At 35.0% G+C, this 16,793-nt stretch overlaps 1 protein-coding gene across 7 annotated transcripts in view; it reads right to left on the reverse strand.

Annotated features, from left to right (window-relative positions):
• The window catches only part of MARF1 (meiosis regulator and mRNA stability factor 1), a 56,220-nt gene that overhangs the window by 23,789 nt on the left and 15,638 nt on the right, over positions 1-16,793 (reverse strand). For 3 of the 7 annotated variants that reach the window (XM_078152804.1, XM_021001812.2, XM_078152800.1), the window contains exons 7-16: positions 16,528-16,700; positions 13,760-14,182; positions 13,420-13,592; positions 13,172-13,330; positions 11,164-11,353; positions 10,149-10,327; positions 7,746-7,826; positions 7,287-7,523; positions 7,026-7,145; positions 6,462-6,637 (exon numbers count right to left, since the gene is read on the reverse strand). In XM_078152804.1, the coding sequence (XP_078008930.1) occupies positions 6,462-6,637; positions 7,026-7,145; positions 7,287-7,523; positions 7,746-7,826; positions 10,149-10,327; positions 11,164-11,353; positions 13,172-13,330; positions 13,420-13,592; positions 13,760-14,182; positions 16,528-16,700 (1,911 nt within the window). The remainder of the gene's footprint in view (positions 1-6,461; positions 6,638-7,025; positions 7,146-7,286; positions 7,524-7,745; positions 7,827-10,148; positions 10,328-11,163; positions 11,354-13,171; positions 13,331-13,419; positions 13,593-13,759; positions 14,183-16,527; positions 16,701-16,793) is intronic. The other 4 variants (XM_021001813.2, XM_078152801.1, XM_078152803.1 and 1 more) reach the window with 3 other exon arrangements.

Here is a 16,793-nt window from a genome sequence, read left to right on the forward strand (position 1 = left end):
AACATTCATTGCTATTAAAAATTCTAGAAAGCATAGGAATAAAGGGAGATTTTCTTAAAATTAGTAGTATTTATCTAAAAACAACAGCAATTATCTGTTACAGAGACAAACTAAAAACCCTACCAATAAGATGAGCATGAAGCAAGAATGTTCATTATCACCACTATTATCCAATATTGTACTAGAAATGCTAGCTATAGCAATAAGAGAAGAAAAGGAAATTGAAGGAATTAGAACAGGCAATGAGGAAACACAACTATCACTCTTTGCAGATGATATGATGGCATACTTGGAGAATCACAGAGAATCAACGAAAAAACTACTTAAAATAATTAACAATTTCAGCAGTCACAGGATATAAAACAAACCCATGTAAATCTATTCTATATGTTACCAACAAAGTCCAGCAAGAGATAGAAAGAGAAATTCCAGTTAAAATAACTGCAGACAACATAAAATACTTCGGAGTCTACTTGCCAAGATAAACCCAGGAACTATGTGAACACAATTACAAAACATTTTCAAATAAAGTCATATCTAAACAACTGAAAACATATTTATTGTTCAAAGGTAGGCTGAGCCAATATAATAAAAATGACAATTCTACCTAAATTAACTTATTTATTCAGTGCCATACCAATCAAACTACCAAAAAATCACTTAACAGAGCTACAAAAAATCATAACAAAATTCATCTGAAAGAACAACAGGTCTAGAATACATTTCAAGGGAATTACATTTTTTTTTAATTTGAAGAAAGGTAGCCTAATCGTATCAGATCTCAAACTACATTACAAAGTGTTAATCATCAAAACAATCTAGTACTAGCTATGAAACAGAGTGATAGATTAGTAGAATAAATTAGGTACACAATATACAACAGGAAACGACCATAATAAATTTGTATTTGATAAATACAAAGAGGCAAACTTTAGGGACAAGAACTTACTATTTGACAAAAAACTGCTGGAAAAACTAGAAAGCAGTTTGGTAGAAACCAGGTTTAGACCAACACCTCACACCATACACCAAGATAAAGTCAAAACAGTTACACGATTTAGACATCAAGGGTGATACCATAAGAATATTAGAGGAGCATGGAATAGTTCATCTGTCAGCTCTACAGACAAGGGAAGAATTTAGTACCAAACAAGAGACAGAGAACACTACATGATGTAAAATGGATAACTTTGATTACATTAGACTTAAAAAAAAAAAAAGGAAAATGACCTCTATGTAGAAAAATATTTATAGCAAATCTTTTTATAGTGGCCAAGAATTGAAAATTGAGGGGAAACCTATCAATTGGGAAATGGCTGAACAAGTTGTGGTATATGATTATGATGCAGTACTACTGTGCTACAAGAAATGATGAGCAAGATGCTTTGAGAAAAACCTGGAAAGCCTAAAATGAAATGACGAAAACTGAAGTGAACAGAATCAGGAGAACACTGTACACAGTAACAGCAATATCGTACCATGACGAATTGTAAATGACTTAGCTATTCTCAGTAATACAAAGATGTAAGATAATTCTGAAAGACCTCTGATGAAAAATGCCATCTCTATTTCCAGAGAAAGAACTGATGGAATCTGAATGCAGATCAAAGCACACTGTTTTTCTAATTTTCTTTATTATTCTTGGGGTCTTCTGTCTGTATGTTCTTTCACAACATGACTAATATGGAAATATTTAGCTTAACTGCACATGTATAGTATTTATCAAATTGCTTGCCTTATCATAAAGGAAGGAAGATGGGAGAGAATTTGGAACTCAAAATTATAAAAAACGAAGGTTAAAAATTATTTGTACATGTAATTGGAAAAAAAAATTAAAACTTTTTAAAAACCCACATAATTTACATTACTCAGTATTACTTTCATTTTATAGATGAGGTAATTGATGCTCTGAGAAGCTGCAAGTGTTGGAGACAAGATTCACACCCAGATCTCCCCTGACTCCAAGTCGAGCATTCATTTACAAAGGTAGCAATGGTAGAATAGAAGGGTTTATCAAAGCTATCACTCTCTGCAGATGACATGATGATACACTTAGAGAATCCTAGAGAATCAAGTAAAAAACTACTTGAAATAATAAACAACTTTAGCAAAGTTGCAGGCTATAAAATTAACCCACATAAATCATCAGCATTTCTACATATTACCAACAAAGCCCAACAGCAAGAGATAGAAAGAAAAATCCCATTTAAACTTACCCGTAGACATTATAAAATATTTAGGAGTCTACCTCCCGAAACAAACCCACGAACTCTACGAACACAATTACAAAACACTTTTCACACAAATAAAATCAGATCTAAATAACTGGAAAAACATCGGTTGCTCGTGGGTAGGCCGAGCTAATATAATAAAAATGACAATCCTACCTAAGCTAATTTACTTATTCAGTGCCATACCAATCAAACCACGAAAAAATTATTTTATAGAGTTAGAAAAAATAATAACGAGATTCATTTGGAAAAACAAAACATCCAGAATATCAAAGGAACTAATGAAAAGAAATGCAGGGGAAGGTGGCCTAGCAGTTCCAGATCTTAAATTGTATTATATAGCAGCAATCATCAAAACTGCTTGGTACTGGCTAAGAAATAGGGAGGTGGATCAGTGGAATAAGTTAAATATGCAAGACACAGTAGTCAATGAGTATAGTAATCTATTATCTGATAAACACAAAGACCCCAGCTTCCGGGATAAGAATCCACTCTTTGAAAAAAGCTGCTGGGAAAACTGGAAAAGAGTATGGCAAAAACTAGGCATAGACCCAAATCTCACACCATATACCAAAATAAAGTCAAAATGGGTTCAGGAGGACTTAGATATAAAGGCTGATAACCATAAGTAAACCGGGAGAACAAGGAATAATTTACCTATCAGATCTATGGAGAACAGAAAAATTCATAACCAAACAGTAAACAGAGAACATCATGAAAAGCAAAATGGATAACTTTCATTACGTTAAATGGAAAAGTTTTTGCATAAACAAAGCCAAAGCAACTAAGATTAGAAGGAAGGTAGAAAATTGGGTAAGAATTTTTACAACCAGTCTCTCTGATAAAGGCCTCATTTCTAAAATATACAGAGAATTAAGACAAATTTATAAGAACACAAGCCATTCCCCAATTGATAAATGGTCAAAGAACATGAACAGACAGTTCTCAGATGAAGAAATTAAAGCCATCTATAGTCATATGAAAAAAATGCTCTAAATCGTTATTGATTAGAGAAATGCAAATCAAAGCAACTCTGAGGTACCACATCACACCTATCAGACTGGCCAACATGACAAAACAGGAAAATGATAAATGTTGGAGAAGACGTGGGAAAATTGGAACACTAATACATTGTTGGTGGAGTTGTGAAATGATCCAACCATTTTGGAGAACAATTTGGAACTATGCCCAAAGGGCTACAAAAATGTGCATACCCTTTGATCCAGCAATAGCACTTCTAGGGCTATAACCCAAAGAGATCATACAAATGGAAAAAGGACCCACATGTACAAAAATATTCATAGCAGCTCTTTTTGTGGTGGCAAAGTATTGGAATTGAGAGGATGACCATTAATTGGGGAATGGCTGAGCAAGTTGTGGTACACGAATGTAATGGAATACTATTATGCTATAAGAAATGATGAACAGGCTGACTTGAGAAAAACCTGGAAAGACTCATATGGTCTGATGCTCAGTGAAGTGAGCAGAACCAAGAGGACTTTATACACAATAACAGCCATGTTATGTGATGATTAATATTGTTAAACTGAACCCTTCTCAGTTTTACAAGCATCTAAGACATCTCCAGAGGCCTCAGGATAGAAAATGCTGTCCACATCCAAAGAAAGAACTATGGAAGCTGAATCGCTATCACTTATTTTTACCTTCTGTTGAGTTTTGTTTCATCTTTCTGATGGTTCCTCCTATTGGTTTTAATTTTTACTTACAACTTAACTTCACTAATGTGAAAATATGTTTAATAGGAATGTAAATGTAAAGACTATATCAGATTGTGCATCGTCTTGGGTGGGGGAAGGGGGAGAAAAATTTTCAACTCAAAAGAATATGGAAGTGATTGTTGATAAATCAAAATAAATTAATAAAATTTAAAAAAAGAAACTTGAAAAAAAATTGAAGGGTTTATGTTTCAAAAGTTCATTTGAACGTTGGTTATTTTTGAATTCAGAATGTGCTTTTCTATAGAAATAATGTCAATTCTAGGTTCCCTGATTCACCTACACAAACTGATTAGCCGCCAATGTAGATGAAATACAGAACAACCACAATAAATATTTTAAATGTTTTTATGATGCTAATTTTTTAAAACTTTAAAAAGTTTTTTGAATTCAACTTTCTTAAGTAGATGCTTACTATACTTGAGAAAAAAGAGAGTCTGATTAGGGAAGAGCAAGAGATTTATAATGGAGGCTTTTGTGGAGATCCCAAAAGTGATTTCTCTGGACTTTTTGAAAAAAAATTGATGGTAATAGTTATATCTAATTTTACTTTAAAGTAGAAGGTTTTCTTTTCCTAGCTATCTAAGTATCAGTAGCACTACTTTTATGCTTATCAGTCATGATTAGGATCATTTCTTTTTTGTTATTCTCAACCAGTAAAAAGAGAAAGGGACAAAAACTTTTCCTAAGATTTTTCTTTACAGTTGAGCAAAAATTTGCAATAAAGGAAAAGCAATAAGAAAATTAGGGACTGTAAATTATGAGAAAAAGATTGCCTGAAATAGAATTAACTGAATTATGGTTGATGAAAGACTAAAAAAGATGCACAGGGAATATATGATATTCCCTGGAAGTAGAAGAGACGACGTTCAATAATTCCCCTGCTCTCACTAGTCCTTGTAGAGAGGTAGGAAGGGAGAATGGCTATAGAATGGGGTAGGAGGAGAGAGGAAGAAGAGGAGTGGAAGAGGCTGAGCATCAGTGCATATGTATTCATATGTATTCAACGAGGGGCGATACTCAGAAAGCCATCTAAATCTAAGTTTAAAATTGTGTTTTCTACCTAAAGCTAATTTGATTTCATAAACAAATCTCTCCTGACATAGAATACCACATCTCCATCTGCCCTTCAGACATCTCGAATTCAATGCCCAGTAGACACCTCAAACTTAGCATATCCAAAACAGAACTCATTATCTTTCTCCCTAAACTCTCCCTTCCTTCCCCATTATTGCAGAAGGCAACACCATCCTCCTAGTTCCTCAGGCTCACAACCTAGGAGTCATCCGGGCTCCATCACTATCTCTCACTCCTCATATCTGAGTTGTTGCCAAGTTCTATTGATTTCACCTTTGCAATATCTCTCAAATACGTCCCCTTTTCTCCTCTGACATTGCCACCACTCATCACTTCATACCTGGTTTATTGTAATAACCTGCTAGTGTGTCTGCCTGCCTCAAGTTTCTCCCCTCCATCCTCCATTCAGCCACTAAAGTGATTTTCCTAAAAAACAGTTCTGATCATGTCACCCCCTCATTCAATAAACTCCAGCGGCATCTTATCACCTCTGGGATCAAATATAAAACGCTCTGCTTGGCACTCAAAGTCTTTTACAACCTAACCCCCTCCTATTTTTTCAGTCTTCTTATACCTTACTCCTCTCAACAAGTACTCTTCGATCCACTAACACCAGCCTCCTGGCTATTCCACCAACAAGACACTCCGTCTCTAAGCTTTGGGCATTTTCTCTGACTGTTCTACATGCCTGGAATGTTTTCTCTCCTCTGCTCCAACTACTGACTTCCCTGGCTTCCTTTAAGTCCAAACTAAATTCCCACCTTCCATAGGAAGCCCTCCCTTCTCTAACCCCTCTTAATTCTAATGCTTTCCTTCTTTTAATTATTTCATATTTATCCCACATATAGTTTGCTTTGTATATATCTGTTTGCATATTATCTCTACCATTAGATTATAAGTTCCTTCAAGGCAGGGACTATCTTTGGCCTCTTTTTATATCTCTGGTGCTTAGCAGAGTGCCTGGCACACAGCAGGCACTTAATAAATGTTTACTGAATTGATTTGAACTGAATAAGTATCAAAGAAATAACTTGCTCTTCCATATTACCTACAAGCCTGGAACATTCTAATTTTTCAATTAAGCCAAGTTATGGGCCTAAAATATGCAATAAAATATATCAGAAGGCAATTTTGTGTCTATAGATATTTGATAATTGAATTTCTGCCTCTGAATTTTATATATCTGGATCAGATCATAAGTCAAAGATAATTTATGACTAAACTTTAAAAAAAGTACCTGGTGTTTTAAAGTGGAGTTTTAAGTAGCAAAAGAGAAACTTGCATGATACTTGCTCAATTTGTTAATAAAAAAATCAGATAACTCCAAATCTGACATATCCACATTTCACAGTACTCTTCACGTATGCTGTTAACTGACTAGTCAGAATTCAAATTGACTAACAAATATAAAGCATACCAGTGTTTGGAGGTGGAGGCTTATTGTGTATCCACTTAACTACTTTTATGCCATTCTGTGCAGTAACAATGTTTACTCCAGGAACACAAGTGATGAGATGTTCCAAGGGAACTCCACCTTGATCTTCCTGTACCACTTCTAGATCACTGAACTCTGCAGTGTAGCAATCTGGGAAACTACAATGAAACACACAAAAGTTAAACAGAATCATTGAGAAGTAAAATAAATTAAAGCTCTCCCAGTGATCTATCATTTTCATGTACATAAAACACTTTGCAAACCCTAAAGGAATATAGAAATGACAGCTATTATAACGAGACATGCTCTTATTGCTCAGGACATGTTTTCCCCAACCTACAAGGAAATCTTATTCTACTTTAGAGCTCCTTCATTTAACCAAGCTAAGTTTAGGCTAAGTGAAAAAGAAGGACAAAGTACCAGGGCACAGAATTTCATTGCACTTGACAAGGAGGGATCCTTCACTTCAGCTTCAGTAAAAAGGGGAAACAGGAAAATCATTTTACTCTGGTTTTGACATTAAAAGTGACATTTAAAATTATTCACCTCAGTAACGGCACAGTGCCCTCATGTGTTTGTAGAAGACTATGAACCTGGGGTGCAAATGTCTTCAGAGAGAGTATAACATAAGGAATCTTGTATGAGTCTGGATCAAATTCATGTTCACTAAAGTAATGAGAGAAAGTATTTAGTTGCCTACTAATGTTTTAGCAAACAGATTGTAACTTATCAACTACTTCTAAAGAATTAAAGAAAACAGTTATGACAGAATGAATTTTTTTTTAAAAAAGATCCTTGATGGTCTACCTGAAATCTTTATTGGAGCAGTGCTGCTTGCAGACAGGTTCATGATATTCTAGTTCTTCAAATATAATCGGACTACAATTAGCCGATGAACCATCATGTGACTGGGAAGACCCTAATGGGCTCTGTCGGGCCTGGCTACTAGGTAGCAGACAAACCAACCGCCCATTTCCTTGATCACGGATTGCTACTGTGTCTGTTAATTTATATAGGTCTGATACACTCAATTTGTGCCCAAATCTAAATGGGAAAGGATAGAAATAAGTATAGAATTTAAGTATACAGTTCAAAAAACTGTTCTCAATACTATATAGAAAAATTTACCAGTTTGAGTAACTTAACACAGACAGGAAAAAAAACTATCTACATTAATGCCATATTCATTATAGAAAATTAAGCTTGTTAAACAAAGAATCCTTTTAAAAAGCAATTTCAATAAGCGGTGAATTTCAGTCAACTTACTTTTTCTCATAGACATCTGTGAACTTATACAAAGGCAAGCAACAAGCAGGAGCATCTTGAAGAATGGATACTGTTTCTGAGCTATAAGCATAAAAAAGCAGAAAATCATTTACTACCAACTTGTTCCAAATCATTTTTGTAAATAGAGCAAAAATTATCAATAAAATTATTCACACAATGAATCTAAGCTCCTGAAGTTCTCCAGAATTTTTAAAACAAAGATTTGGGAACCAAAGAACAAGGTGAAATTACATATTGTAAATCTTATAAAATGCAACCAGAAGATGCTTTCTTTTACTAGAAAGTAAAATTGAGAACAATCAGCATTAGCACTGTCTAATAATGACAGACACACTTCAATAGATGCACTGGATCTCATGTGAATTAGAGCTGCTATAGTTCAGATCACATTTTAAAATGATTTATTAATGACAAAAAACAATTTAAGACAAAAAAAGGATTACTGATGTTTTAAGCAACTTAGCTCTTAGTTCAACTAGTTACCCAAAGAGGTCACAGAATCACAGATCCTAACAATAACCAAATCTCCTATCCTATGTCAATCAAGCAATCAACAAGCATGTATTACGCGCCTGCTGTGCGCCAAGCATATACTCATCAAGGTGATAAATCATCATCAAAACAACAAAAATAGCATTAGCTAGCATTTACATAGAGCTTTCAGTTTCAAAAAGCACTTTACAAATGTCATCTCATTTGATCCTCACATAAACCTGAAGTAGGCACTATTATCGTCTTTCTTTACAGATTAGGAAACTGAGGCTAAGGCAATGTGACTTGTCCAGTGTCACATAATTACTAAGTTCCTAAACAGTCCCCATGCCTTAAGCCTCTTTCCTCTCCAATGTATCCTCCTACTTGATAAACTCTAATGGCTCCCTATTGCTTCTAGGACAGAAATCCCTCTGTATGGTTTTTAAAGACCCTTTACAATATGGCCCTGCCCTGCTTTCCAATCTCACTATAAATTACTCTCCTTTTCACTCTATAGTCTCTAGCCAAACTATCTTTCTCTCTATTCCTCACACTTGGTATTCCATTTCTTTCTCTCTTTGCTGCCTAAAATGCATTTCCTTTTCCCTCACACATCATTCTACCTCACACATCCTTCAATTTCTTCAAGATACAGCTTAAGCATCTTATACACAAAGATTTCTCTGACTGCTGCTGCCCTCCCTAAGGGTAGTGTAACAGATAAGAGTACTAGACTTGAGGCAAGGAAGGTTTTGGGGGGAAGATAATGGGTTCTGTTTTAGATATGTTGAATTTAAGGTGTACATAGGACATCCAGTCTGAAATGTCCAAGAGGCAGTCCGTGATGGATATCAGGACAGAAAATGAGTCTAGCTATATAATCTAGGAGTCATCTGCATAGAGATGATGATTAAATCCAGGAGTGTTGATGAGGTCACCAAAAGAGAAATCTAACAAGAGAAGAAAAGACAGCCCAAGGCAGAGCTTTGGGATACATCCACAGAGGGTATGATACAGATGCAAATCAAGGAAAATGCTCCTAATATCAAAAAACTGATATTGGTGATTCTGCTAGAATCAAAACTGTTAACAACTAATTTTCTCTATAATAATATGAATTAAAAGACAGAATCTTTGGGGCAGCTAGGTGACGCAGTGGATAGAACACTGGCCCTGAAGTCAGGAGGACCTGAGTTCAAATCCAGCCTCAGACGAGACACTTGACACTTACTAGTTGTGTGATTCTGGGCAAGTCACTTAACCCCAACTGCCTAAAAACAAACAAACAAAAAAAACAACAAAAAACCAGAATCCTAAAGCTAGATGGGTGTTATAGAGAAGCTACACTTAATATATAAGATATGGATAGTTTCACTGTCTCTTCACTAGTTTGGAAGTAAAGAATTTCAAGTCTTTGCTTTTAAAGTTTGATTTCATTTTTCCATTTTTTTAAAAGCATCTAATGTGTACATATTAGGTGATTTATTTGTTACTTTATTTCTTAGTGCTCACCACAGTTAAGTTGTACTTCTTAAAATGAATGACCTTAGACTTACAAACTTGAACAAGAATGGAGACATAGTATTTCTAATGAATTAATTTATAAGTAACAGGTGACAGACACAGTACTAGAAGATTTGAGAAAAAATCCAGCCTCAGTCACTAACTAGCTGAATGAATTTGGGCAAGTCACTTAACTGCTCTCAGCCTTAATTTTCCCTTCAGTAAAAATGGAGATAACAGTAGCACCTATCTCACAGGGTTGTTGTCAAAATCAAATGAAATAATCTACACAAAGTGCTCTGAAAATCATAAAGCACTATGTAAATACTAACTATGATGCTGCTGATGTAATCATTTTATAGGTCAAAATTTGTTCTGCTGTAATAGGACTATTTTTTTTTTCACCTTAGCAAAGACAATGATTTATTAGCAGTTCCGGTGGCTAAAGAGACCTGGATCCTTTTGCTGCCAATTTTATATCTGTGAAGACTATTCACTGCAATGATTGCTTCCTGCAAGTTTTCCATCTGAACAATCGCTTTCAGCTGATAATCTGTATGAGGGCTAAGCTCTATGCTCTTCACCTAAAACAGCAAAAAATAAAACTTATAAGCTTATTGTCACAGAATTCTAACACAGCAAACCATTAAAAATAAGCCTGATTTCATTGAGACAAGGTTTAAAAGCCTGGTATTACAGCAGGGCCTTTCTTGTCCTATAATTATCTGCAGCTCACTTTGTTTCACTTCTCAGGTCCACAGAACTCTAGATAGCTAAAATAAGGTGAATTTCAGGGACCCAAGTCAAGGTCACTAGATCTAAAGGTCACAGGGTACCAAACTCAGAATAGAAATATTCATGGCATCTTCTCCTGAATTCGAAAATACCAGGAAGATGTACATCAAAAACAATAATTGGTGTGTTGTTAGCAAGATGTACCTCAAAAGAGGATGCTAGATGGACGAACACACAAATATAAAGAAATTATAACAATTCTAAGGCAATCTCGGCTTCATATTTTAGCAGCCATTATTAAGAAATATCATCCATTTATATTTTAAAGTGTTTTTTAAACCAGCCCTATGATCATGGTAAGTGCTCCTGACTTACTCCCTCGGGGAAGGTGAAGAAGATTATTTCTGTAGCTCCATTTTCTGTGGTTTGAAGAAAACCAGAAGCAAAAAGCATTGAGCTTAATTTCCATTTTTTAATTAACAATAACACCTTAATACTTTATGTACCGAGAATGACTTTATGCGTTGAATTAGGCTTCACGAAACCACTAAAACTGTACTATACTAAACACAAATCACTAATGTTTGCTACACTAAAGCACTTAAAACCCCTTTAGCAAAGGGGACAAAGAACTAAACAAGGCAAAAATATAAAAATAACACTAAGAAAAATTTTGAGAGATTACCTTGCCATGCCTAGAGAAAGCTTCTTGCATAACCTGCTGTAATTCCTTCCGAGACAATCTGTAGTCAATATTACTAATCTGAATATCGGCACCATTTGCAAATGGGTCAGGGCAGTCTGTGCTGCTAGGATTTGTAATGCTGAAAGTAAGTGGGGATGCTCTGTTCAAAAGGTTTGGAGACACACTCCTGCTTAAAATAAAAGTACATTAAAATATTACACCAATTGTTATATGCTTAAAAAAAGTTTCGCTGTACAAATGGCCCTTAAAAAATTCCTTTTCTGTTTAAAAATCCCATGCATATCCTGAATGCATAAATAATTATACTTATCTTCAAAATAACAACTGTACTATTTGTTGACTTCTAATTTAAATTGTTAAGTGCATTAAATATTCTTAGCTTTAAGAATTTTTTGTGGCATAGTAGATAAGATATTGGTCTTAAGAGTCAGGAAACCTTGAAATCTCATTTTAGATATTTACTAGCTGTGTTATAATGTCACTTAACCTCTCAGAGTCTGTTTCCTCAACCTGCAAAATAAGGATATCTGCACTAGCTACTCTAAAAGTTGGGTGAGAAAAACATTTTTTTAAACCTTAAAGCATTATATAAATGAGTTATTATTATTAAAGAAAAGCAAACATGCTAATGAGGGCTAGTCCCTTTTAGATACTTACTCTCATCAAATTAAAGTTTAAAACTTGGCATATAAAAATCCCATCTAAACATTAGGATTTAATTTATTCTCTTCCTATTCTCTTTCCAGTCTATCTGGATATCTTTTTTATCACTAGTCTTCTCCCTGTAGAGAAAAATCTTAAACCTATTTTATGGATTCTCAGAGGTCTCTAGAATCTTTCTGCAATTATCTTTTCTAAATTTGAAAAAAAAATCAAATAATACATTAACTTGGATTCTTGTGATACGTTTACTTAAGTGGCCTCTTCAGACCATAAGATAGTCACACACTATTTGATTTAAATTAAGAAAACTTAACAAAACTAAGTATGACAACTGGAAAAGAAAAAAAGGCAAAATTAATGGAATTTCAAATTCAGAGAGGGATAGAAAACAAATACAATTTTTCGTTTGGCTCTACTTCAACAAACTTCATTGTAACATTTTATGAATTTAATTTACGGTTTTATTCCTTATTTTGCACGTTCATTTGATGATTTTGGTTGATAATTTATAATAGGGACTGGATCTGTGATTTCATTGTTTTCATGGGACTCCCCAGATAAGGAATCCCTCTCTACCAATGCAAGTTGTCACCTTCTTTGCAGCTTAGTCTTAGAGAACTGTTTATAGCACTGAGAGGGTAAGTAACTTACCCAGAATCACAGAGCTAGTATATATCAAAGGCAGAACTTGAATCCAGGTCTTCCTGGCTCCAAGGCCAGCTCTGTATCCACCACACCACAAGGTCTCTCTAATTTACTGAATTTATAATAAAAATTAGAAAATAAACATAGCTGTTTTGAGTCTTTGAAGTCCTAAATAATTAGTTATTATGACTGATCTTTATTGAATTAACACAACCAGCAGTGATCTGGTTTTAGGTCAGGTTTCTTCAGCAGGGCCACAAGGACTAACTGCAAACTCATGGCAGATTTCTCAGCGACAGTCACATTCTCCTTTATCTCTGGCCAGCAGTCTTAGTTAAATCCCTCTCTTAATCACTAGCCAAAATCATCAGTGGAGAATAGAACATAGTTGTGCTGTTCTCATTCCACAAGACCACTGTCAACTTCCTTCTTAAAGGTTCTCCACAAGCTGAGGACCACTAACCATGGATCTAGATCTACTCACTAAAGAAAAGTAATTACAGAAAATTATCAAAAAAAATCACTATTTTCCTCTAGGGATCTATGTATACATGATAATAGTATACTTTCAACCAAAAATAGATGAACATTTCCTATAATTTCCCTGGCCATAAATTTTCAAATTAAAAAAAAATCCCCATGAAAAATCCAGACACTCATATGCAAAGCTGGTTTTTACCTAGAAGACCAATTCTGAGACACAAGCAAAGGACTGAGTTGCCTTGATGTAGTCAACTTGCTAAAAGCAGATGGATAACTGACTTGGAACATTATCTCCTCTTTATCTTTTTTCTCTACAGGTGAACTGGTAATACTTCGGTTACTAGAGTTCTCTTTCCTAATTTAAAAAATAAAAAAGGTGAGGAGAAAAGTTATTTTGTGCCATAATAAATTAATTCAGTTTTTAAATAAAGTAACTTCACATACTTCTGACAGCTTTTATAAACAGATTCTGCTGTTCCTGCAGTTTTAGCTGTCAGAGTTTCAGCACTGACAGCACGAGAATTATTTTGTGGAGAAGGTGTATCCATCCTTAGCTGATCCTGCTGGTGCTGTTCACTGTTTTTATTATTTGTATTAGATTCAATTCGGCATAGTTCCTTTAAAAAATACAAAGACAATACTGCTTAAAATATGGCTGCCACCAGGTCCAAGGTACAGAATAAAACACATAACTGACACCTCTGGAGTCTGTCAGTGTTATACAGAACTGAAGTCAAAGAGGACACAAAAAGAGAAACTTGAAAAATCAGGCTGCCAAAATTACCTGTAAACTTTTAATGTTAGTATTTTTTGCAGCAGATCCAAGGTTTGCTTTTCCAGGCATGACTTTGGCATTGGGAGACTGTTCAATTCCATCTTTAACTAGGCACAGCTTTGGATTCTTGTTGACCTTTTTGGGAGATTTTGCTTTATCAGGAACAGTGTTTGAACTCTTTATCTCATTAAGTTCTTTATTTTTGGGAGTAAATGACACGATAATTCTGTTGCCAAAAACATCTTCATTTTCCATTCGCTTCTGGGCACGTTCTGCACTTTCTTGGTTCAAGAAGCGCAGAATGGCACTGCTTCCAGAAAGGCTGAGCACTTTGCCACCACAGTTGTCTGACAGGCGTCTAAGGCGGTTGCTAACACTTTTGCTATCTCTGTTTGTTGGTAGATTATAAACATAGAGCAAAGTGTGGCACTGCTGCAAAAGACAAAAGATTAAGTTTCATCGACCCAATTACAATCAATCATTTAGAAACCAAAGAAACAAAATAGATAGTCTTCAAGCCATAAGTGATAATGAAAGGGGATGACAAGAAGAGGGGGCACATCACCCAGTGTCAGAGTTTTTACTGTGATATGCATCTAAAAAGAGGTTATCTCCTTAGACTTAGCAAGAGATTTCTGAATTCCATCACTCAAGATGGGAAGAATACCAAAATGTATGACAACTAAACTGGTATTTGACAAAGTCTCCCAGGCTATCACTGCAGGTAAGATGGAGAGATATAGCCTAGACAATTAGGTGAATTAGGAACTGTCTAGCTGAATGACTAGAAACAAAAGAAAGCAAAGAATAATCATTAACATCATTAATGATGTTAAATTAGAGGGTGGTTTAAGTCTTGGGCTCTGTGCTACTTAGCATTTTATTAAAGACTTAGATAAAGGCATTTGTTGCATTCTTACTTACTTACTGCAAATTTTTCAGATGACACAAAACGGGGAGAGATAGCTAACACATTAGTCATCCTAACAAATAAAGTCAGGATCCCAAAAGATCCTGAAATGCTACATCATTAATCCAAATTTTTTGAGGTAAATATAAGGTCCTACACTTGGGTTCAAAAAAATCAATTTTGCAAGAACAAAATGAAAGCGGTATGGCTAGAAAACAATTTATGTGAAAAATATCTAGGAGTTTTAGCTGACCAAAATCAAGTAAGACAAAGCAGCTGAAAAAAGCTAATATCATCTAAGGATGCAAAAAAGAAAAGCATAATGTGCAGAATGAAGGAGGTGAGAGTTACTGCCTAGTCAAACCAAATATGGAGTATCTGTTCAGTTCTGGTAAAAACATTTAAGGACATTCACAAACTGCTAAAGGACATCAATAAGGATGGTGAAGGAACTGAAGACCATGCCTTACAAGGATCAGTTAAAAATGCAAAGGATTCTTAGCCTAGAGAGGACTTCAAGAGGACATGATAACTATTTTGAATTATTTGTACGGCTGTCATGGGGAAGAACTGCCCCTGTTTGGAGCAAAGAGCAAAATTTAAAGAGAAATCGATTTAGCCTCAGTGTAAGGAAGAACACTCTAATGATTATGGTTATTAAAAAAAAGAATGGTTTGCCCCAGGAGGAAGTTGGTTCTCCTTCATTAGAAATATTTAAGCAGTGATTAAGTGATCAATTGATGGAAAAGTTGGAGGGGATTTCTGTTTTGGTATGGATTGGGCTAGATGGGCTATAAACAACTGAGAGACTGCAAACAATCAAAGTAACAAACCCTTTCCTTAACATTTTCCTTAGTAAACTAATATAACAGACTTCTTTGAGGAGTCCCGAACAAAAATATACAGAAGTTACATTCTTACCCAGGAGTCCGGCTAGAAAAACTTGGGGGTTTTAAACTTTTTTGTGTGTGCCATGGACACTTCTTCAGCATACTTTTAAATGCGTAAGACAAAATACATATGCTTACCAAGGAAAACTAATTTTATTGAAATAGTTATTAAAATATTTTTCAAAAAGCAAATTCACAGACCCCCAAGTTAAGGACCCCTGAGCTATAGTAACATGTTTTAACATGATTAGAGCTCCTTAAAGTCTTAAAAGTGGCTAAAAAGAAAAATGTGAAACTAATGTTAATATTCTGAGCTAGAAGAAAATATGGTAAGATATAATCTTCCATTATTAATCAGTATTCAGCCTTTTCTTTACATGTAAGTAAAAAGGCAAAAGAGAGACTAAAAATGCCATAAAAGGGCATGTAGATGCTGAATAATTTACTTCTAATCCAGAAATAAATAAGACATCTAAAATAAATATGCTTTTAAAAGCTAAAGACACTCATTTGGGAAGAAAGAGAACAGTCATGAAAGTATTAGAAGGAACAGTATATGGAGGAAGCAAAAGGCAGAAGGAGGGAGGGAGGGAGGGAGGGAGGGAGAGAGAGAGAGACAGAGAGAGAGACAGAGAGAGAGAAGAGAGAGAGAGAGAGAGAGAGAGAGAGAGAGAGAGAGAGAGAGAGAGAGAGAGAGAGAGAGAGAGAGAAAGAGAGGATAACTCCCAAAAAAGATAATTTCAAAGATACTCAAAAAATTATGATAAAGGGCACAAAATCTGAATCACTCTGAACCTTGGCGAGGAATGATTTGACAGGCAATTGAGCAAATGAATGTCAGAGTGTTATTTAAAGATCTGGGGTCCTACATGAAAATAAAATAATTTCCAATCCCAAGTTTGATAGCCTCTGTAATTTAATATTGTGACATAATTAAAACATTCTTAAAAGTCTCTCTCACATACACATCTACTTACTGGCATTTTTAGTGGTAATCTTGGGGGCAAGTCTGAAATGAACTCTTCAAATCTGATAAGCTCATGAGCATGATGCAGCAGGGCTTCAGAGGCCTGGTTTTTATGTACCAAAATAATATGGAAACCATGCCGGTGCCTCAAGTCACTAAGCTCCAATGCAAAATTGACATCGGCTGAAAGAAAAAGGTATTCCCTCTCAATATTAAAAAGTATGCCACACAATTCTACTAATACTCATTGAGGAAAAAGTACCAGCTATACAAATG

This window comes from Phascolarctos cinereus, unplaced genomic scaffold (assembly GCF_003287225.1).
Source record: "Phascolarctos cinereus isolate Bilbo 61053 unplaced genomic scaffold, phaCin_HiC Scaffold_4;HRSCAF=312, whole genome shotgun sequence".
NCBI classification, from domain to species: Eukaryota; Metazoa; Chordata; class Mammalia; order Diprotodontia; family Phascolarctidae; genus Phascolarctos; species Phascolarctos cinereus.